Here is a 27,274-nt window from a genome sequence, read left to right on the forward strand (position 1 = left end):
AAGGCTATGACTTTTCCAGTGGTCATGTATGGATGTGAGATGTGGACTGTGAAGAACGTTGAGCACTGAAGAATTGATGCTTTTGAACTGTGGTGTTGGAGAAGACTCTTGAGAGTCCCTTGGACTGCAAGGAGGTCCAACCAGTCCATCCTAAAGGAGATCAGTCCTGGATGTTCACTGGAAGGACTGATGCTAAAGCTGAAACTCCAATACTTTGGCCACCTCATGCGAAGAGTTGACTCATTGGAAAAGACCCTGATGCTGGAAGGGATTGGGGGCAGGAGGAGAAGGGAACGGAACGACAGAGGATGAGATGGCTGGATGGCATCACCAACTCAATGGACATGAGTTTGAGTAAACTCCGGGAGTTAGTGATGGACAGGGAGGCCTGGCGTGCTGCGATTCATGGGGTCGCAAAGAGCGGACACAACTGAGCGACTGAATTGGACTGAACTTAGGCAGAGGGTGGGCTTCCCAGGTGGCACTAGCAGTAAAGAACCCACCTGCCAATGCAGGAGGCATAAAAGATGCAGGTTTAATCCCTGGGTAGGGAAGATCCCCCGACAGAGATCATGGCAACCCACTCCAGTATTCTTGCCCATGGAAAGAGGAGCCTGGTGGGCTACAGTCCATAGGGCTGCAGAATCAGACATGACTATAGCAACTAAGCACGCATGCATGGACCGGCAGAAGGTGTGTCCATAACTACCACTCAACCCTAGGCCTTGAGTCTCTAAAGAACCTTCCTAATAGACAACATTTCACACCTGTTGTCAAAGTTGCTAGAGGTATTAAGCATGTTCTGTTTGACTCCACTGAGAGAAGATGCTTATAAGCTTCTAATTTTTTCCCAAACCTTCCCCCACATGCCTTTTCCCTTTGCTGATTGTTCTTTGTATCCTTTCACTATAATAAATGGTAGCCTTGAGTACAACTATATGCTGAGTCCTCTGAGTCTTTTAGTAAATCACCAGAGGGTAGTCTTAATGGGATCCCCAACACAGATGGTGTTCTCATTCTGAGGTTCAAGGTATCAATAAACACAGAAAAAGCATTTGACAAAAACTAACACCCATTCATGATTAGAACTCTCAGTAAACTAAGAATAGAGGGAAATTCTTTATCTTGATAAAGAAAATCTACAAAAACCCTACAGCTAAAAATATACTTCACGGTAATAGCCTAGAAGTTTCCCACTAAGATCAAGAACAAGGAAAGGATGTCCCCTCTCTTAACTCCATATCAACACAGTATTAAATAATGCCATAAGACAAGAAGAGGAAATAAAAGGTATGCAGATTGAAAAGGAAGAAATAACATGTTCTGTTGCCAAATGACATGATTGTCTATATAGAAAATACAAAAGAAACAACAAAATAAGACTCCTAGGACTAGCAAGCAATTCCGGTAAGGTTATAAGATATAAGGTTAATATACAAAAGTCAATCACTTTCATATACGCCCGCAGTGAACAGTGGAATGTAAAATTAAAAGCAATAGCATTTAAGGACTTCCCTGGTGGCCCAGTGTCTAAGATTCTCCACTCCCAGTACAAGGAGCCCAGGTTCAATTCCTGGTCATGGAACTAGATCCCCCATGCCACAACTAAAGATTCCCTCACGCCTCAATGTAAGATCAAAGATCTTGTGTGCCACAGCTAAGACCAGCACAGCTGAATTAATAAAATTTTTTTAATACCACTTACATTAGCACTCCCCAAAATTAAATACTAAGGTGTAAATCTAACAAAATATGTAAAAGATCTATATGCAGAAAATGACAGAATGCTGATGAACAAAATCAAAGAACTTAAAAATGGAGAAATATTCTATGCTCAAGGATAGACTAAATATTGTCAACATGTCATTTCTTCCCAACTTGATCTACAGATTCAACCGAATCTCAATTAAAATTCTGGCAAGTTATTTTGTGGATACTGACAAAATAATTCTAAAGTTTAAATGAAGAAGCAAGAGAGACCCAAAATAACCAACACTATACCAATGCAGAAGAACAAAATTGGAGGACTGACACTACCCAACTTCAAAACTTACTATAAAGCTACAATAATCATGATAGCACTGTATTGACAAAAGAATAGACAAACAGACCAATAAAACAGAATAGAGAGTCCAGAAATATAGCCACATAAATATAGCCAATTAATTTTGACAGAGGAATGGTAACACAGTGAAGCAAAGATAATCTTTTCAATAAATGATGCTGGGACAACAGCACAACCACATACAAAAAAGTGAATCTAGACATAGACCTTACACCTCACAAAAATTAACTCAAACTGCATCATAGGGGGACTTCCTCGGTGGTCCAGTGACTAAGACTCTGCACTCCCAATGCAGGCAGGCCCAGCTTCGATCCCTAGTCAGGGAACTAGACACCACATGCCACAATCAAGAGTTCATATGCTGCAACTAAGACCAGGTGCAGCAAAATAAATAAATATTTTTTTAAAAATGCATCATAGGACTAATTGTAAAAAACCAAACTATAAAACTCTTAGAAGATATCATGTGAGAAATACAGGCAAAACCTAGGTGATCTTGGGTACCGTTTTAACTTTTTAGATACAATACCAAAAGTGCAATTCATGAGAGAAATCATTGATAAGCTAGACTTAATTAAAAACTTCAGTTCTGCAAAAGACAATGTCATGGTCTAGTAAGAAGACAAGCCACAGACTGGGAGAAAATACTTGCCAAAGATCCATCTGACAAAAGACTATTTTCCAAAACACACAAAGAACTCTAAAAACTCACTAGAAAACAATCTGATTAAAAACTGGGCTAAAACCTTTAACAGAAACCTCACCAAAGATACACATATGACAAAGAACCATATGAAAAGATCACATCATATGCCATCACAGAAATGCAAATTAAAAGAACAATGAGATACCACTACACGCCTATTAGAATGGCCAAAATCCAGAACACTGACAAACGCTGGCCAGGATGTAGAGCAATAGGACCTCTCTTTCTTGATGAGCATGCAAAATGGTACAGCCACTTTAAAAGACAATTTGGCAGTTTGTTACAAAACTAAACATACTCTTATCATACAATCCAACTATTATGCTCCTTGGTATTTACCCACAGAAGCTGGAAACTTATGCCTACAAAAAACCTGCACACATATATCTATAGCATCTTTATTCTTATGATTCATCTTTATTCTTATTCTTATGGCAATCATTTGCCATATCTTGGAAGCAACCAAGATGTCCTTCAGAAGGAGAATGGATAAATAAACTGGCACACCCTGAAAATGGAACATTATTCAACACTAAAAAGAAATGAGTCTATCAAGCCATGAAAACACATTAAAAAAAAAAAAGTAAAAGCACATAACTAAGTGAAAGATCAATTTGAAAAAGCTATATAGTGTAAGGTCCTATATCCTAATTATATGACAACAACATTCTACAAAAGGCAAAACTATGAAGATAGTAAAAAGATCAGTAGTAGAAAAAGGAAGCAAGTAGATAGGAAGAAGATGTGAATAGGTAGAACACAGGATTTTTAGGGTAGTGAAAATACCTTAAAATACACTATACAGATGGATACATGTCATTATACATTTGTCCATATTCGTAGACTGTACCACACCAAGAGTGAACCCTACTGTAAACTATGGACTTCGGATGATGATGCTGTGTCAGTGGAGGTTCATCAACTGTAACAAATGTACCTCTCTGGATGGGACAGAGATAATGGGGACATGTTGAGGGGCAGGCGGGGGGTATTTGGCAAATCTCTGTACCTTTCTCTGAATTTTGCTGTGAACCTAAAACTGCTCTAAAAAAATAATAAAGTCTTTTTAAAAAGAAACAATCAGTCAGGCAAGATGCTCAAGGCTGAAAGATTGGCCAGCTTAGGCCTGGATAGCAGCTGTATAAATTGAAACACAAAAGACTTCTCAAAAGCTGCACTAAATTAAATCTGTTACTACATCAGTGTACACAAATTATGTGATGCTGCTGCCATATTATTTTGATTTGTATTAATTTGCCTTATTGTACTCCAAATGGACAGTGGGAAAATGCCATTCTGAAGATCCACACACTAATCCACAAACATAAATGGGAGATTTTAGAGGCAAAAAAAAAAAAAATTTAAACTGTTTTAATATCTCACTTTTCTACCTTATTTCACTAAACTAAGTTTTAGGAAGATTCTACTATACTCCATTGCCCACCTGCTATAAGATTTAGTCAATATTATGATATTTTAGCATCTGAATAATCTATTATAATTTTCTAAAGCGTACTCTAACAATTAGATCCATTTTTCTCCCTAAGGAAAATAAATTAGTTTCCCCAGGCTTTAACAGGTTTATTTGTTATTACTTCAGCTACCCCTCCACCAACTTTTTTTTTAATGAACATAAGTTTAAGATTTTACTGTCTTCATAAAAAAATAAAAGATGAAGCTTAGGACCGGACCACTTAGCCCTTTTATCTCCTCCCAGTTCAAAATGCTTGCAGGCCTTAACAGTCAGTACTCTCTAAATTTGCAGCACTTTCTAAGCTCCATGAATTCAAGCCTCAGCACAATCACCTTTCGTAATTTTAGCCTTTTTTCCAGAAAAGCAGCTCAGTCTGCCCATCATAGCTTCTCTGCTTCCTGTCATAAGACCACTTTTCCTGGGCATTCAAAGAATCCTTGCCCTTCTTGTCCGGTGTCACTTTGTGGGTTTAATGCTTGGCACACTTCCTACAAAAATCCAGCAAGTTTTAAGAACACAAATCATGTCTGTTTGTTGCGGAGGCACTACTGGCAGAAAAAGAAGGGAGTTCCCCCAATATTTAAGATTTCATCTTAAAACAGAGATTTAGAACAAAAGAAAATTCTTAAGTTCTGCACTCTTAAAGTCTATGCTAACATGTTTCACTTAAATAATCTCACTGCATTAATAGTATAAACCACAGTTACACTCTTTGGGGGCTTCCCAGGTGGCTCTGTGGTAAAGAATCCACCAATGCAGGAGAAGCAAGAGGCACAGGTTCAATCCCTGGGTCCAAAAGATCCCCTGGAGGAGGGCGTGGCAACCCATTCTAGTATTCTTGCCTGGAAAACCCCATGAACAGGAGGAGCCTGGCAGGCTACAGTCCACGGGGTCACAAAGAGTAGGACACACCTGAGCGACCACGTACACATGCACTCATGCTCTTCTTTTTTTTTATTTTTTTAACTCATGCTCTTCTTAATGGCACATAACAACTCATAAGGCAGAAAGAAGAGGCAATTCAACAGTACAACTGTTAAGAAATTACAAAAAGGCAAACTGATGCAAACAGCCCTAACAAGAATTGTTACATACACATGGGTTGTTTTTTTTTGTATTTTTTTAAATAAGGTCTTGACTAAGGGTCATGACAGGCTGGCAGTGAAGGGCGGGGTGGGTCTGAGAGCTTTCTGAAATTAAAAGTATCTGTGTGCATGTTTGTGCATTTTTCTTGAGCTAAGACCTCTAAATATACTACAGATTCCTTCAGAATTTCAAACAAGTGAACAAAAACTGGTTAAAAATCACTGTTTTAAAAAGAATTGTCAAAATTTTGAGTTTAAAAGAAAATTCTATTAATAGTGGCTCACATTTATTGAGCACCTACAGTGTACTAGGGACTAGGTTAAGCAACTTCACATAATGAGTTGCTTTACTCTGCACAATAATCCTATTATAAAAATAACTAAAAACACCCATAAATGAATCTGTTAGATTCATTCATTCACGTTTCTTGAGAACCAACTATGTAGCTCAGACACTATTCTTATCACCGGTGAAACTACACTTAAAAACAAATATCTTTCCTTGTGAAGACTTCCCTCCAGTCACGGGGAAGACAGACAAAAAATTAAATGAAGAAGCAACAAAGGATCACGTAATGATCAGTATACTGGTGAAAATAAAACTCAGTGATATCCTAGGACCTCTGACCTCCCCAGGGAGTTCAACAAAAGTAGAGAATTTTTGGCACCACCCCAGGGGTCTGAATCAAAATTTGCACTTTTAACAACATATATAGGTGTTTCATATGCACACTGAAGTCTGAGAAGCACTATGCTAGGCAATGATTGAGGACTCCTATAGATTATTAAGAAAAGCCTTCCTGTGGAAGTGACATAAGTTGACACCTAATATCCAAAGGAGTGGTCCTAAGGAAGAACTGGGAGAACTGCCCAGGAAGAGGAAAGAGCTCCGGCAAAACCTTAAAGTGAAAACGGAAATAAGCTTCACATTTTCAAGGAAAGAAGAGAAAGTTTACAAGGGGCAGTACGTTATAAGGTGAAGTTCGAAAGGAGAGAGAGGACCAGATCATGCAGGGTCTTACAAACCATGGTAAGTAGCATGGATTTGATAAGATCAAGTGGAAGAATTTTTCTTTTCCCTTTAAAAAAAAAAAAAAAGGCAGAAAGACCAGTTAGGAAACTCTAACAGTACAGTTCAGAGATATCTATGATTTAGACCAGAGAGTTAGCAATGCAGGTTAAGTAAACTGACCAAGGTCATATAGATAGTAATAACAGCAGCAAAAATTACCAACCTTTTAGTGAGTACTCACTAAGTGCCAAGTACTTTTCTCAGTACTTTACACACTTCAAATCATTTAATCCTCACAACCGCCTTTTGATGTAGGTACTAACATTATCCCTAACTTAAAGAAACTGAAGCACAAAGGGACTAAGTAAGTAACTTGTCCATGTCCCCATAGCTAGGTAGTGGCACAGCCAGTACCTACAGGTCCAGCAGGGAGGCAGGATGTTATGATGGAAGGGGCATGGGCTCTGGACTCATACCCTCCAGATTTATCTCCTGACTCCACCATTTCAACTCTGAATCATAGGAAGTTGGTCACAAGATCACAGTCCTAGCCAATGATGCTTAAGAGGAAGTCAACTTCTGCCAGAGTGTCTCCTGATGCTCTTCAAAAGATGACTAGGACAGAAAATCATTCCTTCCTGCCTCTGTACTTTAATCTGTGAAATCAACATAACTGGACTACTACAAGTACCTTTAGAACATGAGAGAAAATGCAGCTGACACACGAGGACAATAATCTTGATATATGTTGTGATAGTTAATTTTATGTGTCAACTTGACCGGGCCATGGAGTGCCAATACATTTGGTCAAACACTACTCTAGATGCATCTGTGAGGGTATTTCTGATAAGATTAACATTTGAAGCAGTAGACTGAGTAGACTGCTCTCCATTATGTGGGAGGGTGTCATCCAATCCTGAACAGAAGTCTGATCTTCCCCTGAATAAGAGGGAACTCCTTGAGCCTGGATGCCTTTAAGCAGTAACATTGGTTTTCTCCTGCCTTTAGAATCAAACTGAAATGTCGGTTCTTCCTGGGTCTTAAGCCTACCAGTCTTTGGATTAGAACCACACTATTGGCACTCCTGGTTCTCAGGCCTTTGGACTCAGATGGGAATTAACATCACCAGTTCTCCTGGGTCTCTGGGTCTTCAGCATACTGACTGTAGATCTTGGCACTTGTCAACCTCCATAATTGCACGAGCTGATGACTTCTTATAATAAATCTCTTTCTAAATGTACATACATCCTATTGGTTGTCTCTGGAGAACCTTGACTAAAATATATGTCATAAGGTTTAACTGTATTTCCATAGAGCTAGAATAATAATAGCAAAGGGGATGTGTGGTCTCTGTGCTCTTTGGGGCTTTAAATAGGAATGAATTTCAAATTCTACACAAAGTAGATAGTTAAGAAAATCTTACAGATATTCTTTAGAGACTTAAGCAAAATGGTGGACCAGACTATTTCAACAGAAAGTAAGCATTTTTCTTTCAGAAATGTTATTTTACAGGTTTGTTTCACCCTTAAGGGTTTTCACTTGGTGGTAAATATTTTTGAGAACCCATCTCCGACTTTATACTCAAAATCAGTAGAGATGTCATTTAATGTACAGAAATTTTACATACAACTTGTCAGTAAAGTGGTTCAGCTCAAAAACATACTGTGAAGAATTCTCAGCTCAAAAATATCCTGTGATTAAAGAATTGGAGATATGCAAGATAACACATGATCATACAAATTTAAAGAGTTTTCAAGGTAAAGAAAATTATCTTTTTGCATTATTCCTTCTTAGACAGCTATATGTCCAAAAAACTTCAATAAAAATTTTGATGAGTCTGACTATTTCAAGACATCACATGTGTCTACTTCACTAGAATTAAGGACGTTATATACAATCAATAGATTACAAGAGGTCCTTATGTAACCCAGAAAAGTTATATCCTTTATGTTCATTTTAACAACTTAAGATTTTCTTTGCAAAGCTTGGATTCATTTGAAAACTTATGAGAAACAGAATCCTGAAAAGTAAAGAAAACACTAACAAACGCCTCCTACATAGCTGACGTACAGACAGCATGTTCTATATATTATCTTACTTCTCCAAAAAAATCTAAGGTAGACATTGCTATTCCCTACAAATAAAGGAACTAAGACACTACAAAAAGTTAGAAAATGTTAAGTGAATGTGCAAGACAGGATCTCAAGCTAAATGACCCCAAACCACCAGGATGTTGCCCTCATTAAAATCACCGTAACAGTATAGATAAGTGAAGACTGTGCTCCCATTTATCACAGCCTGGCAACAGAAAATCAAAACACAAACCTCTCTCAGGCCCTCTAATTTGAAGTACTCAAGCCTCCTGAAGCAACCATCAACCCACTCCTGGGTTTCCACCCTACACAGGCCCAGCTAGAGCTCTGCCCTGCCTGCACTCTGGGGTCAACCTGCCTCTGCTAATAAACTGTACTCTTCCAAAACCCAGCAGCAGAAGCAGATTTTTTTTTTTTTTTTTTTACTGAAGTATAGTTGGTTTACAATGCTGTTAGCTGCACAGCAAAGTGACTTAGTTACACATACATATATATATATGCTTTTTTCAGATTTTGTTTCATTACAGACTATTATAAGATATTGAATATAGTTACTGGTCCTTGTTGTTTACTCCTGATTTATCCCTCCTCCCTCCATTCCTCCTTGGTAACCATAAGTTTTTTCCCTATGTGTATGAATCAGCAGCTTTTTCACTAAAAGCCCAAAGTTGAAATCTTAGAGGAAAGAAATTCCTTTCTATATAAATATAAAAGCTCTTATACTTCACACAACTGGCTCTTAAGAATTCTGACTAACTAGATTAATGTACACCTTTTTGAGTTTTGAGAACCAAGTGTTAACATATTTGGCACTAAATGAAGACCTAGCTCTCAAAAACAAAGAGGACACAAAGTTAGGAGACAGACCAATGCTAGATCACAGCTGAGATTCAAAATGATGTTGACGTGCCACAAAACGGGATAAAAGTACCAAAAGGTGTAAATAGGTTCAAAAACTTAATTACACTGAAAAGAATCAATTGAAAATCTATTCAGCAGAAGAACTGAATAAGCAACAACAAATAAAGTAGCCATAGAGTATAAAGCTCTATACTAAAAACTTCAAACACAACCATCTAGACAGACACTGTAACTGCACTCAAAATGCCAAGAGGGCAGTGCGGAGATTTAAACAAGTGGATAAACAACTCTAACAAAGTGTGGTACCAAGGAAAGGGAAGAGAAGGATGCTGTGAGATCACAGAGCCAAAGCTAGTAACCTAGGCTAAGGAGGTTAAGTAAGGTTACTCAGGAAATGATGTTTCAATAGAGAGCAAAAAGAGAAACAGGAGTGAGCCAGAGAAAAATAGACAAAAGAGAAGGAGGTGTATCAGGCTGAGAGAAGGCTCTGAAATATGAGAGGACGGTACACTAAAGAAAATGAAACAAGTTCAGTACTGAGCTAAAATATAAAAGGCACAGGGGGCAAGAATGAAGATACCAGAAAAATGTAAAGAAACCAGGTGACACAGGGCTTTACAACGGTAAATTTACCAGGGAGCCACTTATGAGTTTTAAAGAACTTGGTGGCTTCATTACACCTCCACTTAGCAGAGGAGAAGGATGCTGAGGTGTGCTGTGCTTAGCTGTCCAGTCGTGTCCGACTCTCTGCGAGCCCATGGACTGTGGCCCGTCAGGCTCCTCTGTCCACGGGGACTCTCCAGGCAAGGACACTGGAGTGGGTTGTGATGCCCTTCTCCAGGGGATCTTCCCAACCCAGGAATCGAACCCAGGTCTCCCATATTGCAGGTGGATTCTTTACTGTTTGAGTCACCAGAAAAGCCCAAGGAGAAGGATACTGGAAAACAATTTAACACCTTTATCCTTCTGACATATCAGGAATAACCTGTTGCAAATACAATAGGGGAAGAAAGGATCCCACTTACAATTAAGATTAAAAAGTCTAAAATAAAGAAGAGTCATATTAGCAATCAATCTGTAAGATCTGTGTGAAGAGAACTAAATTTTCAAAGCCATAAATGAAAATTTGGAAAACTGGACAGACACAATGTTATGGGAAAGAAAGGCACAACATTATAACACTGGCGATTCTTCACAAATTAATTTACAGGTTAAATACAGTTCCATCAAATTCCAAATCCAACATCTTTAGAAAATCATGAAGATGTGAAGTAACGAGGAGGCTCTTATCTACCAGATGAGAAAACAATTACAAGATACTGTGATCCGAAGATCAATGAACAGAGTAGACATTCCAAAGCAAGTCTTCATGAAATAACTTAATATAGATAATAAAAAAGGAAGGTATACCAAATCTTATCACTGTTCTTTTATCACCCAACTTGAAATTATTTCTTTGTTATTTACTTTATGTCTGTCTCTCTCAACTTGACTACAAGTCACAAGAGGGAAGGTAAAGGTCATTCAGCCTTGTCTGACTCTTTGCGACCAAATGGACTACATAGTCCTTGGAATTCTCCAGGCCAAAATAGTTCAGTGAGTAGCCCTTCCCTTCTCCAGGGAATTTTCCCAACCCAGGGATAGAACCCAGGTCTCCTGCACTGCAGGCGGATTCTTTACCAGCAGGAAAACCAAAAGAGAAGATGTCATGTCTGTTTAATTCACTGTATACCTTGCACCTACAATGCCTGGCATATGATAGGCACAAAATAAATATTTGTTGAATAAATGAATTAAGCAATGGGAGCCAAGAGGTCATTCAACAAGTGACAGTTAGACAACTAGAACACAATAGAAAAGTTAATTTAGATTATCCCCTCATAGTACATACCAAAATACTTTCCAGACAGCTTTAAAATGTAAATACATTAAAAATTTCAAGCCAAAAAAATAAGGTACAGGTGAATATCTTCCTAGTCCAGTGGTCTGCAAACTATGGCCAACAGGCCAAATGACTATGCCCATTCATCTATTGTCTCTGGCTGTTTTCACAGTACCAGAGTTGAGTACAGTTGTTCCTTGGTATCTGCAGATTGGTTCAAGGAGCCCCTTCATATACCAAAATCCACAAAAGTTCAAGTCCCTGATATAAAATGGTACAGTACAATAGATACAGTTGGCCCTCTGCATCCACAGATCTTCAACTCAAAAATAAGGATGGCCAACTATAGTTGCAACAGAGACCATGGCAGGCAAGGACAAAAGTATTACCTGACCCTTTCCAGAAAAAGGTTGCCAATCCCAGACTTACTCTCCTAACAGGTGTGGACTTTCTAAAACCAATCCTGTCTGGACAATGACAATATCTGTGAAACTCAGACTTAACGAATCCCAATTAAATCCCTGTAGTAATGGATCAAAAACATAACCCTAAGAGCTAAAATGATAAAGTGTTTAGAAGAAAACAGCATTGTAAATCTTCATGACCTTGGATTAGGCAATGATTTCTTAGTTATGAGACCAAAAGCAAAAGCAACCAAAGAAAAAATAAATTGGACTTCATCAAAATTAATACTTTTGTATACTAAAGGACATTACCAAGAAAGTGATGATACAACCCACAGAATGGGAGAAAACATTTGCAATCTATAATCTGACATAATTCATTAAGAAACAGAATCCAACAATTTCATCTATGTGTATTCCTCTGAAGGAAACAAAATCACAATCTCAAAAAAATAACTGCACCCTCACATCCACTGTGTGCGTGGTGCTCAGTCACAAAGGCATGTCCCACTCTTTGCCACCCCACGGACTGTAGCCTATCAGGCGCCTCTGTCCATTGCAGTATTATATAAATAGCCAACACATGAAAACAAGTGTAAATCAACATATGAAAGGATATATCAATAATAACATAAACCAGGGCGGTGACTGCCATTTTGAGTAAAAAACTAATGGCTTTGAGGGTACACAATGTGAGCCTTTGAGTACTACAGATGTTCTATTCTTGATTTGGGTTGTATTTACACAAATCTGTTTATAAAAATTTAGTAGGCTTTACAATTACTGCTTGTGTACTTTTCTAAGTGAATCGTATACTTTAATAAGTATACTTAAAAAATAAAAATTAAGTTCACAGTAATTATCTTTCCTGTATTTTCTACTATGCACATGTAGTATTTTTATAATAAAAATAATTTACTTTTAATAGAAAAAAATAACTCATCAAGTATAAACAAAGGAAACCTGTCTTAATAGCTCAGGGAGTCTTAAGGTGAGACATGAATATGACCTGGCCACCAAGTTAATGCAACAAGACAGAGAAAAGGTAACCTAAAGTACTGTTCTGGCCAGAAATGTCCAAAGGAATACACTGATATGTGGACCACGTTTTCATAGTGACATTCAGAAACCATACTATAGTCTCAGGAAGGGAAGTTCTTCAAGGATCTAGAAACCATAAGATTTCATAAGCATGTCATAAGATGTGACTGATAAGAGAAGGCCGACACTGAGGGGAGAGTAACAACATCCCAGCACATTGTGTCTAGCATACAGGTGGCACCAAGAAATATTTGCAGAATGAATGGGAGAAATATAAGTCTTTGATGTTTTAAAGGCTGTCAAATGGAATTGGGACAAGGAAATATGATAAATGAATAAATGACTATATGAATTAATAAGATATATATCATCAGTCTTGATATACTTAGAACACTGCCATAAGAACAAAGAGAACTAGAGTTATATAAGCTGTCCCTGGGGAAAGAGTCACGATGAATGAGAAGTTACAGAGAGCTCAAATCTCAGCCTATTAAAGTATTTTCTAGCAATTAAGGCTACCCAAAAACGAACAGAATGACTCAAAAAGAAACAATAAAGGCAGACAGTACATTCCTATCTGACATTTGACTATGTAACCCAGAGGTCCTCTTCAGCTCTAATATTCGAAGATCCTATGAAATGTTATCATCATATCTTGCTGCACAGCAAATAATTAACTGGAGTTACTTTGAAAACAGTATCCATAAGCAGTATCTTACTAAATGAAGATATGTTACCTAAGTGACTTACCTGCATACTATAAACCAAATTTCAACAGCTTTCTTTGAAGCATCATGATGAAACCAGTAGCTCATATTTTCTAAGACCCTCTAGATATATTCAGAATATTCAGAGAAAAGGTAGTTAAATCCAAGATAACAACAACCATCCTGGTTATCTGTAGAGGCCCTCCACACAATCTTAGAAAAATCAAAATTGCATTTTCTAGAATTCAAAGCATTGAAATCAGACTGAGTCCTTTGCCATTGTTAATAAAAGTGAGTCTTCCCCCCAAATAAAAAAGGTTTTAGTAATTATACATAGAGTTGAGTTCGTCCTATTCCTTTTCACTGACTGGAATCCACCACCTCTACCATTTCAATATTACTATTTCAATTACTCCTGGCATAACCCCACGCTTATATAACATTTCTTATGGTTTTCAAAGGATTTTCTCATACAATAATTTATTTGAGCCTCATAGATGACATTTGAGCCTCATGATGACATGTTAGTTAGGATGACTAATCTCATTTGACAGATGAGAAAAAGGAAATATCAAATTAAATGACTGATCCAGTACCCGAGGATGAAATCAAAATCACAATCTAGTCTTCCCAGGTTACATTTTATTATTCATCAGATATCCCATATGTTCATTAGTCCTAAAACAGAACTGATCAGAACTCTTCTAAGTAATAGTTATGGAATAAAAGGAGCTTTACTTTTTCACAAAGAGAAAGAAGACTGTTGCCAAAAAGAACACACGCTTAGTTAAATGAAATCAAAACTATATGAGGAATTTAGATTTCCAGTTTAAAATGTTTACCCAACTGCTGTGAGAAAAATGCACAATCAGGAAAAGCACGTTTAATATTTCTAAAGGGTTGGATTAAAATTTCAGCTGTAAACTTCATTACTGTAATTAGATTTTTAATGCATATTTATTAAACATCCATTCAAATACTGTGTTCACAATTATTCATGAGTGTTTTGTACATTTGTGTTGATTTTAACAAACTATAAACAGTGGCCACTGACCAGAAATGTTCTCCTACAATGACAGAAGCCCATACTAAGGTCATATGCAGCCTGTTTATGCTCTATTATGGTCTATTCATACCCAAAGAAAAATATTCAGCTGCCTTTCTGAAAACTGCAATGGTCATCAATGACCCAAAAAGTCAGATTTACCAGTGACACTAAAAGACCTATGTTTGATTCAGTGATGAATAAACAAAGTGCAGAATAGAAGAAAATCAAATCTTAATTAAACTCTTTCTTTAGAAAAACAACATAAGCCATCATCAAGGAATGCATCACAAGATGATTTACTTTATTTATAAATGGCTGATTTAGGGGCTTTAAAAGGGTGCTTTTGATTTAAATAGAAAAATTATGAAAATTGAAACTAAATGCTTGCCAGTTATCATTCTTTTCCTTTAGAAGCTAGTTAATCTTCAATCTGTCAATGTGTGTAACTTTACAAAAGGAAAAAAAATAGTACTTTAAATTTCATAACAAATCAGTAAAATACTGCCTAAAAATCTGAATAAAGCTATTCTGAAGTAATTATAGGCATGGCCTAGCATACTGAGTAACTCCTTAATATTCACTCTTTCCAAACACTATTTAATAATGAAATCTAAGGGATCTATTTTCTTTCAAACAATAAAGAAAAATAACATCTATTTGTTATGTTCATTTAAAATTTTTTACACACATATATAAAAGAGAATTTTCAAATGGAATCTATAGAAGTTATAACTAAGATATAAATTGCATTATGGAGCTTTGAAGTAACTAAGATCTACATGTTCAGGCTTTAAAAATTGCTGAAAACGGGTGTACCTGGTCAAGAACATGGACAGATAATGTTGAAAAGTATCTTTGAGGATGAGCTGAATGAGGAGAGAAGAAATAAGAAGGACAAGAAGGAGAGTGAAAGAAGCTTATGAAAAAGATTCTAAAGATTAAAGTATGAGTTACCTCTAGCCGGGTACACACAGAAATGAGACCTCAACAGAGGACTTCAGGCAAGGAAGACAAAACACAGCAGGAAGAACAGGCATATTCAAAAGGTTCTTAAGAGAGAAAGTAGAACAAATCTTAGTCACTAGTCAGAGAAAATTATGAGAGGCCTAAGGAAACAGTGTGAGAGATAGTCAAGCTGAGGCTACATAACCTCCTGTCATTTATAGAGCATATTAACTTAACGTACTGGTGCCAAGGCTGAACTATCAATTTCAAGACCATTGACAACTATTATTTCTGTAGTACTTTTGTGAAAAGACAAATCCAAAATAGTTAAATCCATTTAAACATTCACCATTCACTTAAAGAGAATGAAGATCATGAGGTAAAAAGCAGTGCTAATCTACGGTAGATCAGTAATCTGCCTCTAGACTTCTAAAGTTTCTTTCTAATGGGTGCCACTCTTAAGTAAGTAAGTAAGTGAAAGTCAGTCGTGTTCGACTCTTTGAGACCCCATGGACTAAGACAGTCCATGGAATTCTCTAGGCCAGAATACTGGAGTGAGTAGCCTTTCCCTTCTCCAGGGTATCTTCCCAATCCAGGAATCAAACACAGGTCTCCCGTATTGCAGGCAGATTCTTTACCAGCTAAGTCACAAGGGAAGCCCAAGAATACTGGGGTGCGTAGCCGATCCCTTCTCCAGCAGATCTTCCCGACCCAGGAATCAAACTGGGGTCTCCTGCATTGCAGGCGGACTCCTTACCAACTGAGCTATCAAGGTAGCCGTGTTCAAAAGTTCCACTCTTCTGGAGAAAGAAATGGCAACCCACTCCAGTATTCTTGCCTGGAAAAGTCCATGGACAGAGGAGTCTGGCAGGCTGAAGTCCATGGGATTACATGACTGAGCATGAGTGCACGAGGGTGGAGGGAAATGAGTTGGTAGCAATAAAGTGGTAGAACTAAAAAAAAAAAAAAAAAAAAAAGTTCCACTCTTGAACCCATTCTATTTCATCTGCCAACCCTCCACCCCAGAACTACATCTAGACACTAGCTATGCCATGTAGTGAGTTGTACTATGCTTTAAAAAAATTAACTCAAAGAAACCTGTTGTTGTTTAGTCACTTAAGAAGTCGTGTCTGACTCTATTGCGACCCTATGGACTGCAGCACGCCAGGCTCCTCTGTCCATGGGATTTCCCAGGCAAGAATATACTAGAGTGGGTTGCCATTTCCTTCTCCAGGGGATCTTCCCCACCCAGGGATCAAACTCACGTCTCCTGCACTGGCAGGTGGAATCTTTACCACTGAGCCACCAGGGAAGCCCAAAGAAACCATTATCATGAAGTTAATCAGTCTCAGGAGGAGGCATGAACATCCTTTTCTAAAACAATAATAAATGTTAATGGAAATCCAAGAAAGATGAAGTTTCACACAGGGTATTCATCTAATTAGGTAATAAAAAGTTCAAAGTCCATTTTCTTAATCACTAATCTATACCACCAATAAATAATACCAACTCAAATGGTTGAGTGCTACTCACAATAATACCTGATCAGGATCTCCAATGTGCATGTACTAAAAAAGAGATTGTGAGCTAAAGGTAAATATGAATCATCAGTTAAGAGAGAGATCTAAAAATATAACATTGAGATGCAGAAGGGCAGTATAATAATAAGAAATCACAAGATGTGACTCTCATATTCTCTCACCCCTATGAAACAATTTCCAAGGCTAACTTAAGTAAAACAGATATGCTGATTTTAAGTTCTAGAAAAATTAGAACCATTCTCCTCCTTGGTTTCTCTCCTATTACTCTATGACCTCTCTAACTGCTCCCTGACAAGGTCACGTTCTTTGGCTCATAAAATAAGTTTTCCTTAAGAAGTCATTCCTAGTCTTTCCTCCTTTTCATTCTACAAATATTACCAAGCTAGTTCTTCCATTCTCATGGCTCTCAGCACCTCCTATCTCCTTTCTTAGATGCATATCTCATATTTCCCACAACTAATTAGATTTATTTATCTGGAATTATCACTAATGTCTCAAATTTAATATATCCAAAATGGAACCTCCCCTAAAATACTTCTGGCCTTACTTTTTGTTTGTTTAGTTTTCTTTCATAGATAAAATATGATGGCATTAAGTTGCCCAAACTAGGAAGCCCAAATTGACCTTAACTCTGCTCTTTCCTTGTCTCCCTGAGAGCCGCATGATTTTACCAAAACAGTATCTCTGAACTCCCTCCTTTGCTGCCCTGCTCTCCATTTTACCATTTTTACCAGTAATTCAGGCCCTAAGTCACTATCCTAGATAATCACCATGCTTCCAATATTCCCCCATCCAGGCATTCCTGATCTGTTTTTCAGGTGGCCCCAAGGATAATTATGCTAAAGTGGACCTGATCACTTCTCAAGAAATAGTCAACAAAATCACCCTGAGCCCACATGTTTGCAAACTACATAGGACTTTTCTAACCAGAATCTGGCCCACCTGCCAAGCTTCATCTCTACCTACTCCCCCTGAGGGACTATACGTACACCAATAAGTGCCAGTCACAAGTCACTTCTACACTTTTGCTTAAAAGCCCTTCTGTTTCCAAGCAAAGCTGCTTTCTTTTGTGTAGTTCTACAAGACTTCAGATGAGCCTAGATTATGATGGTGTTAATGTCCATCGTCTTGGTAAACAGCTAGTAAAACATAGTGGTTAAGTTTGTGCTTCTAGAGCAAAAATGCCTGGGTTCAGATGCCACTAGAGTGGTCAGACTATTTATCTACAAAACAGAGATAACAACAACTTTACATAAATAGCACAAGAAACTCTACTCAATATTCTGTAATAACTTATATGGGAAAAGAATCTGAAAAAGAATGAATATATGTATACGTGCAACTGAATCACTTTATACCTGAAACACAATGTTGTTAGTCAACTATATTCCAATATAAAATATAAAATTTTAAAATATAAATGTAAACAGTAAATAACTCCACCAAAAAAAAAATCAAGAAAAGGATAGAAAACAAACTTAAATCAGACTCCAAATACTGAGTAACATTTAACTTAAATTTTTTCTTTTACTTAAAGAAGGGGAGGGAGCAATTTTAGTTACAGTTAAATTGACTTCTACCTTAACTGCATTTTCATCAAATGTCCACATTCAAAACTGACTAAATCTTGAGTATAGGAGACAGTATGAGTTCAGGTTAATAGCATTGGCCTTAGGTTTAGATGTAAGTCCAAATACAGCCTTTACTTGAATCCACAAGTTCTGCCACTTAACTAGCCATATAACTTTTGCAACCTTGGTTTTCTCATCCCCAAAATAAGGATAATGAGAATTAAATAAGGTAAGGTATGTAGGAAGCACTTAGCATACTGTATGACCCCGAACAAACACTCAGTGAGTTTCATGTTATTATGATGTTCCTTAAATCCTAATTTTCATAAATTCTGGTATATGCATAGAATGAAATTCTATTTTAACCATTTAAAATGTGAGGCAGTTCTACACATATTGATGTGGAATGACTACCAAGATATAGTATCAATACATGGGGGAAAAAAGGCCAGAAAAGTATGTACAGTACATTACCACTTCTATTTTTCTTTACCACAGATATTTATAAATATATATGTGTATATATATGTACACACACACACAGAGATATATATACACACTGAGAATGTCTCTGGAAGAATACATAAGAAACAAGTATCAGTAGCTGCTTCTGGGAAGAAAAACTAAGTGGCTGTGGGACCGGGGTGGAAGAAAGTCAACATTTTACCTAATTCCTTTTTGTACCTTTTGAATTTTGTATTGTTTACTTCTAGTGTCTATTTCGCAAAAAAAAAAAAAAAAAAAAAAAAAATTCTAAGTTTATATTATGATCGAAAAAACCTCATGCATGCTACCAAAATATTCCATTATATAGTAAGTGTGCTAGGCCACTTCAGTCTTGTTCTACCCTGGGCCACCCTATGGGCTGTAGTCCGCCAGGTTGCTCTGTCCATAGGATTCTCCAGGCAAGAATACTGGAGTGGGCTGCCATCTCCTCCAATACAGGAAGTGCATTACGCTAAACTTTACAATAAAACCTGAAGGGACTTAATCACAGTTCCAGTATTAATTTCAATTCTATTGTTGATAATAATCAAAGACTGACAGAGTTTTAGGTAAATTAGCCAATGAGAAACAATTTATTGAGATCTATGGCAGGAGTGGAGTTTTTTGTTTTTTTTTTTAAGTTATGTGGATGAGGGAGCAATAAGTACAACATCACTCAAAAAAAAAAAAAATATATATATATATATATAAGGCGCCAACCATTGTGCTAAGTGCTGAGGAAACTGACATCTGGTCCTTGCCTTTGAGTAACCTGCAATTTAGTGGAAGTATATGAACAGAGCAGAAAAATTAGCACTCCTGTGGTGGGCTTGCTTACATGTAAGCAAGGTTCATTCATTCACGAACACATAACAATTCGAATGAATGAATGGTGCAAGCCTGGTGACAAAATACACTTCGCTGAAGCCTCTAGCAACTTTAAAAGTACACGAGAACTCGATCCCTCAATCTGAGAATGCTTGTACACTTGCATTCCCGGCAATCCAGAGAGCTCGCGGAGCCTGCAGTTGTCAGAGGCTTGGCTTTTCATTACAGTCCCGGGATACCAGCCTGGAGACCTCGGGGCTGCGACTGCGCAGGTTGGAAGCGTTCCCAGACCTCAAGCCCCCACTTGAATCCCTTCAAGCCAGGTACTCCCACACCTGGGCTTATAAAGTCCCAACTCTTAACAGCCAGGGTCCGGGGGACAACAAACCCTGAGTCGACCCCTGACCCTCAAATGAAAAGTCATCCTGGGCCACCTCCCTCAGTGCTTAGGGCTCTTCCTGGAGCAGGCAATAACAGGAGAGCACGAGAGGGTGAAATCCCTCTGGAGGAAACCTCTCGAAAACTGTGAACCAAAGCGGCAGTATATGGAGCTCGAGGAGGGCTGACTGCCCCGAGGCTTCCTGGGTCATAAGCAGTGGGCCCGGCTTACTCCAGACACAGTCACTAACCTTTACAAAGAGGGTTTCCAGGGGCGATGGCCGAAGGGGTGAGAGCAGCGGCCCAAGCCCTGCACCCAACACATCTCCCTCTCAGCCGGCTCTGCGTTAAGCGCAGGGTAACCAAGGGCGACCATGAGGCCGCCATCTTGAGCTCCGTACCTGGGGAGGAAGAGGAAAACTTTATTGAAACCCAGAAGAGAGACGGTGGCACAGACAAACGTAGCCGGGTTCACGGAAGGCTCCGCCCGAGAGAATGAGCAGCGGAAGAACTCGACCTCTAGTAGCGTAGGGGTGGGCTGGCCTCCGATGCCCTTTGGATCCTTCCTGACAGAGCAAGTCTGGACTACGACTCCCAGCATGCAGTGCGGCGGCACCGAGGGCGGGGCGGGCAGCTCAAGCCTGGTGAGAGGGACAATTGTCCACCCAGAGGTTGCAGCAGGGGATTCCAAAACACTTTCAAGGAGTTAGAACGTGACTACGGCTTGTATTCAAACAGCCATCCCCGAGCCTTTTAGGTTAGAGAACCTGACCAAGATTCCAAAACCTAAAGTGCACTGGCTCATATTTTAACGAAATATTGATGCTACCTTCCATAAATTGTAGCCCCAATTTATTTGCCTCCAGCATCCAGCTCATCTTCAGCAGAGTATCTGAAATGTGCTTCTACCACTTTTGCTTTCTGTATTTTAATAGCATAAATTATTTTTGATGTTGCGTACACTCAAATGTTTTTAAAGAACATGGAGCAATGTATGTAACATGGGAAAGCCAATGGCCCAAAATGAATGAGTGAATAGAGTGGCCGTGGGACAGTGCATCTAAAGAAGAATTTCTAAGTGATTAATTTTTGATTAATTTGATTTTCAAAATCAAAACTGTTTTGAGTCACTATGTTAAATACATTGGGAATACAAACTGCTGACCTGAAGAGTCAGTCAATCGGGTAGGAGGGATAAAGGCGAAACAAAAGGTTTAACCACGTGTTGTGGAATCAATGAAAGAACACTTTGGCTGGGAAATCAGGAAGGCCTTCTAGAAGCTTTACTTTCAAGAGGAAATGAAGACCTTCCAAGAACAAGGAATAGAGTGAGTTAAGGCAGGAAAGAAAATACGGATTACAGGAAGGAGAAAGCCAGGTTTCAAACTACACTAGAAAGAGTTCTAGAAAGTTAGGTTGTTGGTCTACAATAGACCTCCTCACCCATCACAGCCTTGTGGTGTGGTGAAGGGACTTGACTAACTCAATGCAGCCATGAGCCAGGCCCTGCAGGGCCACCCAAGAGGGGCCAGTCATAGTGAAGAGTTCTGACAAAATCTTCTACAATAGAAGATTCCAAAGAAACAGGAAAAAGAGAGCATGCAGCATGGTATAATATTTTGGAGACTTCTCTACTGACTGTCAAATCATTTATGGAAAAATTATTTTGATTGTCTTGCAAAATATGTTGTCAAATTATTTTTTTCTATCTTTAATTACATCTGAAAGGACAAACTATTCCTGCATGTTTGTTTCATTTAATATCACTAATTTTTGGTGTGACACTTTGTAAAAGACCTTTTGAAAAAAATTGGACTATTTCTTCCTTGACTTACACATTTATCACACTCAAGACTTTCAGAGAGTGTCTGAGTATCATTTTATTTGCTCTTGGAAAACTACTGCTTGTCTTGGACAATGAAATTACCTCTTATTAAAGATTCCAAGTTTAATAATTATGGAAGTGAAATAAGAACTCACATATAGTTTAATGCCAAACTTCTAGGAAGACTTACGGGAAATTTTCACATGACTATACACGTGGACAGAAACATGGCAAATGAACTTTATTGTGTACAAATATAAGGTAACTTAGAAATAAATTACATTTTTTTGTATTCAAGAGAATTTATTATGATAATTAAGTAGCGTTTGTAAACTATTTTATTTAAAACATCAATCCCAGGGACTTCCCTGGTGTTCCAGTGGCTAAGACTCCACACTCCCAATACAAGGGGCCTAGGTTCCATCCCTGGTCAGGGAACTAGATCCCACATACTGCAACTAAGACCTGGCTTAGTCAAATAAATCAATAATTCTTAAAAAATAAACAAAAACCCAAAAATATGACCTATCTGACTACATTCCATCACAGATTCTAAACTTGTAATGCCTCCCTAAAGTCTATGGAAGGAAATACAATTTATTATGTATCTTTAAAAAATCAAGATCTGGTTCTTACCTACCTTACTGTCTTCTCGTATTGAATGAATGAAGCCCTGTGATTTAGTATCTCATTTGTTTTCATGAATCTCCATATATATTATTTTCAAAAAAACTGGAAAACTGATCTCATCTTCCTACTCCCTATCCCCAACTTTATTTCCTAAGTGTGTTCTGATACTTTTTTAATTAGAAAAAAAAACTACTGGGATTAGCAGATACAAACTACTATATATACATTATATAAACAAGTCCTACTATGTAGCACAGAGAACTATATTCAATATCCTGTAATAAACCATAATGGAAAAGAATATATATGTATATGTGTGTAGCTGAATCATTTTGCTGTATACCAAAAACTAACATATTTGTTCAACCATACTTCAATTTTAAAAAAAGAATCATGAAAACTAGTAATTGAATATTTCCAGGGCAACTCCAAGAATGTTCCAGGTTTAATACTGCATATGTATTCAGTATTTATCATTACAAAAACAAAAAATGCCATGTATATGGATATCCAGACTTATGAGAAAAGTTCTTTTTAAATCTTGTGTGTGTGTTAGTCGCTCAGTCGTGTCCAACTCTTTGCAACTCCATGGATTATATGTCGCCTATAGCCCGTCCATGGAATTCTCCAGGCAAGAGTACTGGAATGGGTTGCCATTTCCTCCTCCAGGGATCTTCCCGACTCAGGAATCAAACCTGGGTCTTCTGCATTGCAGGCAGATTCTTTACCATCTGAGTCATCAGGGAAGTCAGGTAACTTCTAAATCTTAAAGTTATCTTAAAGATCTGATTTTAACCCTGCAATTTTACATATTCCCAAAATGGACATGAGTTTGAGTAAGCTCTGGGAGTTGGTGATGGACAAAGAAGCCTGGCGTGCTGCAGTCCATGAGGTCGCAAAGAGTCGGACACTATTGAGTGACTGAACTGAACTGAATTTTACATATTGAGACTCAATGATCCTAAGAGAGAATAATTTACGCAAGATAACACAGATACCGCTCCTTCTTGAAATTAACTGAACAGTAAAAGAAACTGAAAACTTATTTATTTAATTAGTTCTTCAAATGGTCTTTAAATGAGACCTATATATGGGCAAAAAGTATACTGAGCTATAAGAATTTTGATTGTCACATAGTGATGGTCATAATCAATCTAGTTTTGTTGTCTGGTTAGTTAAATTTTGATGCAATGCATATCCAGACAATCAAATAGACTCAATGTTTTTCAGTTCTATAGATATAGATTGTTTTTTTCAGAGGAACTGAATTAAATTGCAGCTCTTCATCAAGACTCAAAGATGCAATCATAAAGCTTTATGAACTCATTTGTTTATAAGTGTTAGTTCTTACACCAGGTGACTGTACTCAGAATTAACCATGATTTGGCCTCGACTTCAAAGGAATCAGCTGGTGTTTTATTTTCAAATGGACATCTTGGGAAGATTACTTGGATAAATAATTACCCAACTTTACTGATAATAGAGAATTTCTCAAGTTAGACTCTCTAGATGATAAAACTTGAATACCTTTTGGTCATGGGACATATCTAACTCAGGAAGGGTGTCTTCTGCCAAAACCAAGACTAGAGAAAACTAAGGCACCAGATGAGGAAAGGATCATGAGACCGCTGATGTCTATATACACCAATTATAAGGGTCCAATTTTCCCAGCATGTATCTCACTTAGGCCAAGTAATTCTCATCAACTTCAAAGGGAGTGATGTGCATCCACAGATCTGAGTTTGCCATATCCAGGGCTTACTCAGCAGGAATACATACTATAATTCATGATACCAGGCTTCATTCTTTAGTCCAAATCAACCCAGCTGGATTTTGAAGCTTTTGTTCTTGGAAATAATCAACTGTCCCTTAAAATATCAAATCCACTTGGCTTTATTTCACATATCAATCCTGTTGATTACTCAAGACAAGCCATAGTTTGAGTTTATAGATTGATATGTAAGACATGTATTTTAAAGTTGCGTGCTATACTACTATGTAGTTTTATAGTATTAAATTACTAAAATTTATCCTGGAAATGATTTTATGCATAGCAAAGAGAGAAGCAAGAGTTATGACTTCCTGTGTTTGCTGTTCAACAATTTTTTTTAAATATAATTCTGTTTATAGGTACTGTTTTTCAGCTTTAATTTGATACTTTAATATCAGGTAAATTATCTTTTTATTTAATTACTTTTATATAATAGCAACCTTGAAAGTCTGAAAAATGATTAAAGGGCATTTTCTAAGAAACAGATTTCTGGACTTAAATTACATAATTTTTCTGCTTATAGTTTTGATGTTATCTAAGTTATTATTATATTATTACTATTATTAAATAGTTATAAAATGACAAGTATAGAGTTTGACATTTACAAATATCTGAGATGTTAGGTCTAAAATGTTTTTAATCACAGATTTTGAAAATTGATACAAGTATACTCCTATTGTCTTTTTTATTGTTGTTTAGCACTTATTAGTTTTGACTCACTCTAGCATGTTATACACATAGCACCTGTGCCCATTTAGCAAAGAATTTCAGTACAAATCACTCTGAATTGAATAGACATCTCTAAGAAGCATTACAATTGTTGCAATATTTTTAGAAACTGAAACAAGGAAATAAACAACTTCAGTAAAAGTGATTTAAATAACAAATAACGTGTCTTTATAAACAGCTTATCTCCTTGAGAACAAAGAATAAACAAGGAGACAAGGTTTTTTTTTTCTTCCACTATTAAAGCAGATCACAATATGAATGGGTGAAATGTCATGAATAATTGGAGAAAATCACAGAGTAATCTTTGACAAAAACATCTGATTTATTTAAATTGTCGTTGTTTGTCTTATTAGAACCTTTATTTAACCTTGTTATCCCCAAGACAGTATTCAAGCTGGTTTTTCAAAAATATACTCTGGAACTAACGATATTTTGAAATTTTTGACTTTCGCATATGCAGGCTATGGTAATGTAAATCTCCCATGGCAGATGTTTTACTTGGGATCTAATTAACTGACATTACCTTAGACAGAAATGCCTATGAAAACCTAATGTTTGAATCTAAAATGACAGTAAATAAATCAAGGCTTTGAAACATTCTGTCAGTAGATTTAAGCTTAGCTTTCTGGTCAAGAGGATCAAGCTTTTGAGTACTTGATTCATTTAGTTACAACATTGATTGAATATCATCTGCTCACAGACCTAGCCGTACACCTCCAGTCATTTCTAATCATAGCTTCAAGGCTCCTTCCTATGATTTTCCAAGCACATTCTTTCTTCCTAGATAAGGTCATTTCCAATCTCCTTCACAGATTGTAGGCATTTCAGGGCTTACCACGTGTCTGGTGCTGTTCTCGGTGCTTTACAAATATTAATTCTCAATGCTCATTACCACCTGGTAAGGTAGACACCATTGTTGTCCCCATTTTATACATGAAGAAACACAGGCACAGGCAGGCAAAGTAACGTTTCTAGGGTTGCTCATCTACTAAGGATTTTGTCCATGTCCTCTACCAAACCCTGACTTAATAGAATATGATTTGCTCATAGTACTGTCTTCAAGTCAGACATGTTTATGTAAAATATAAATTTCTAAATGAGAAATATTTCTAATACAAAAACATATCAGAATGGTGATGTGTAAATCATGCTAGTATTCTGCATAATGGATAGAAGAGATTAGAGAAAGTAAGGCAATATGGAGAATTCTGCAGTCTAACCAAACTAAGATATGGCGGGGGGCGGGGGGGTGAAGAGTAGATGAGAAAGGAGAGAAAAAAGATGACTCACTGTTATAAGTCCAAGTGATTTACAGCAGAAAGGATGTAAATATCAGAAGTATTGCTTAAGAATAAGTGGGATGAGACTGACTTAGACAGAGTTTGATTTAGTCAATAGGACAACAAACAGAAATAGCACATGGGTGCCTGGGTGAGTGTGTGTGGGGGTCGGGGTGGCAAACACTGTAGTAATATGCCCGTACTCTAGGTTGAGGTAAGTATAGATCTGGGAGCATTAAACAGCTGAGTGGATCAAGCCTTGTTGCAGCAGGACTGGTCAATCTCTCTATCAAAACCAATCCACAAGACTTCCCTGCTGGCCTAGGGGTTAAGAATCCACCGGCCAGGGCAGGAGACATGGGTTTGGTCCCTGGTCTGTGAAGATTTGACATGCCTGTGCACCTGTGCTCCAGAGCCCAGGAGGGGCAATTCCTAAGCCCAGGCTCCGCAACTACTGAAGCCCATGCGGCCTGGAGCTCATGCTCCACAAGAAAAGAAGCCTCTGAAATGAGAAGCCCATGCATACAACTGGAGAGTAGACCACGCTCGTCACACTAGATAAAAGCCTGTGCAGCAACAAAGACCCAGCGCGACCAAAATAAAACAAAGAAACAAACAGAAAACCTGACAAAATTAAAAAAAAAAAAAAAACACCACAATCCACAGGTTCTGGCGGAATCCACCTTCTATGAAGATACGGTCCTAAATGTAGTTAGGAGAACTTACTTCCTTTGCAAACACAACTAGGAACCAAAGCTGGTATGCCTGGAGTGTATATTCTGGTGGCAAGGCCTTTCACTAGAACGCTGACGACAATTCACATAGATTTACCAGGCCCTTCTCCTCCCTATAGCAGTTATGGTACTGTTTGCATCCTGAGATTTGGCATCTCACAGATATCCAATCTGGACA

At 37.7% G+C, this 27,274-nt stretch overlaps 1 protein-coding gene across 3 annotated transcripts in view; it reads right to left on the bottom strand.

Moving 5' to 3' along the window:
- The window catches only part of AFG1L (AFG1 like ATPase), a 237,506-nt gene that overhangs the window by 164,717 nt on the left and 45,515 nt on the right, over positions 1–27,274 (bottom strand). Inside the window, exons 1-2 of one of the 3 annotated variants that reach the window (XM_065911301.1) lie at positions 20,645–20,729; positions 20,379–20,528 (exon numbers count right to left, since the gene is read on the bottom strand). In XM_065911301.1, coding sequence (XP_065767373.1) covers positions 20,379–20,514 — 136 coding nt within the window. In that variant the 5' untranslated portion in view covers positions 20,515–20,528; positions 20,645–20,729. Of the gene's footprint in view, positions 1–20,378; positions 20,730–27,274 lie in introns of those variants that run through there. The other 2 variants (XM_065911302.1, XM_065911303.1) reach the window with 2 other exon arrangements.

Source organism: Muntiacus reevesi, chromosome 19, assembly GCF_963930625.1.
Source record: "Muntiacus reevesi chromosome 19, mMunRee1.1, whole genome shotgun sequence".
Classification (NCBI taxonomy): Eukaryota; Metazoa; Chordata; class Mammalia; order Artiodactyla; family Cervidae; genus Muntiacus; species Muntiacus reevesi.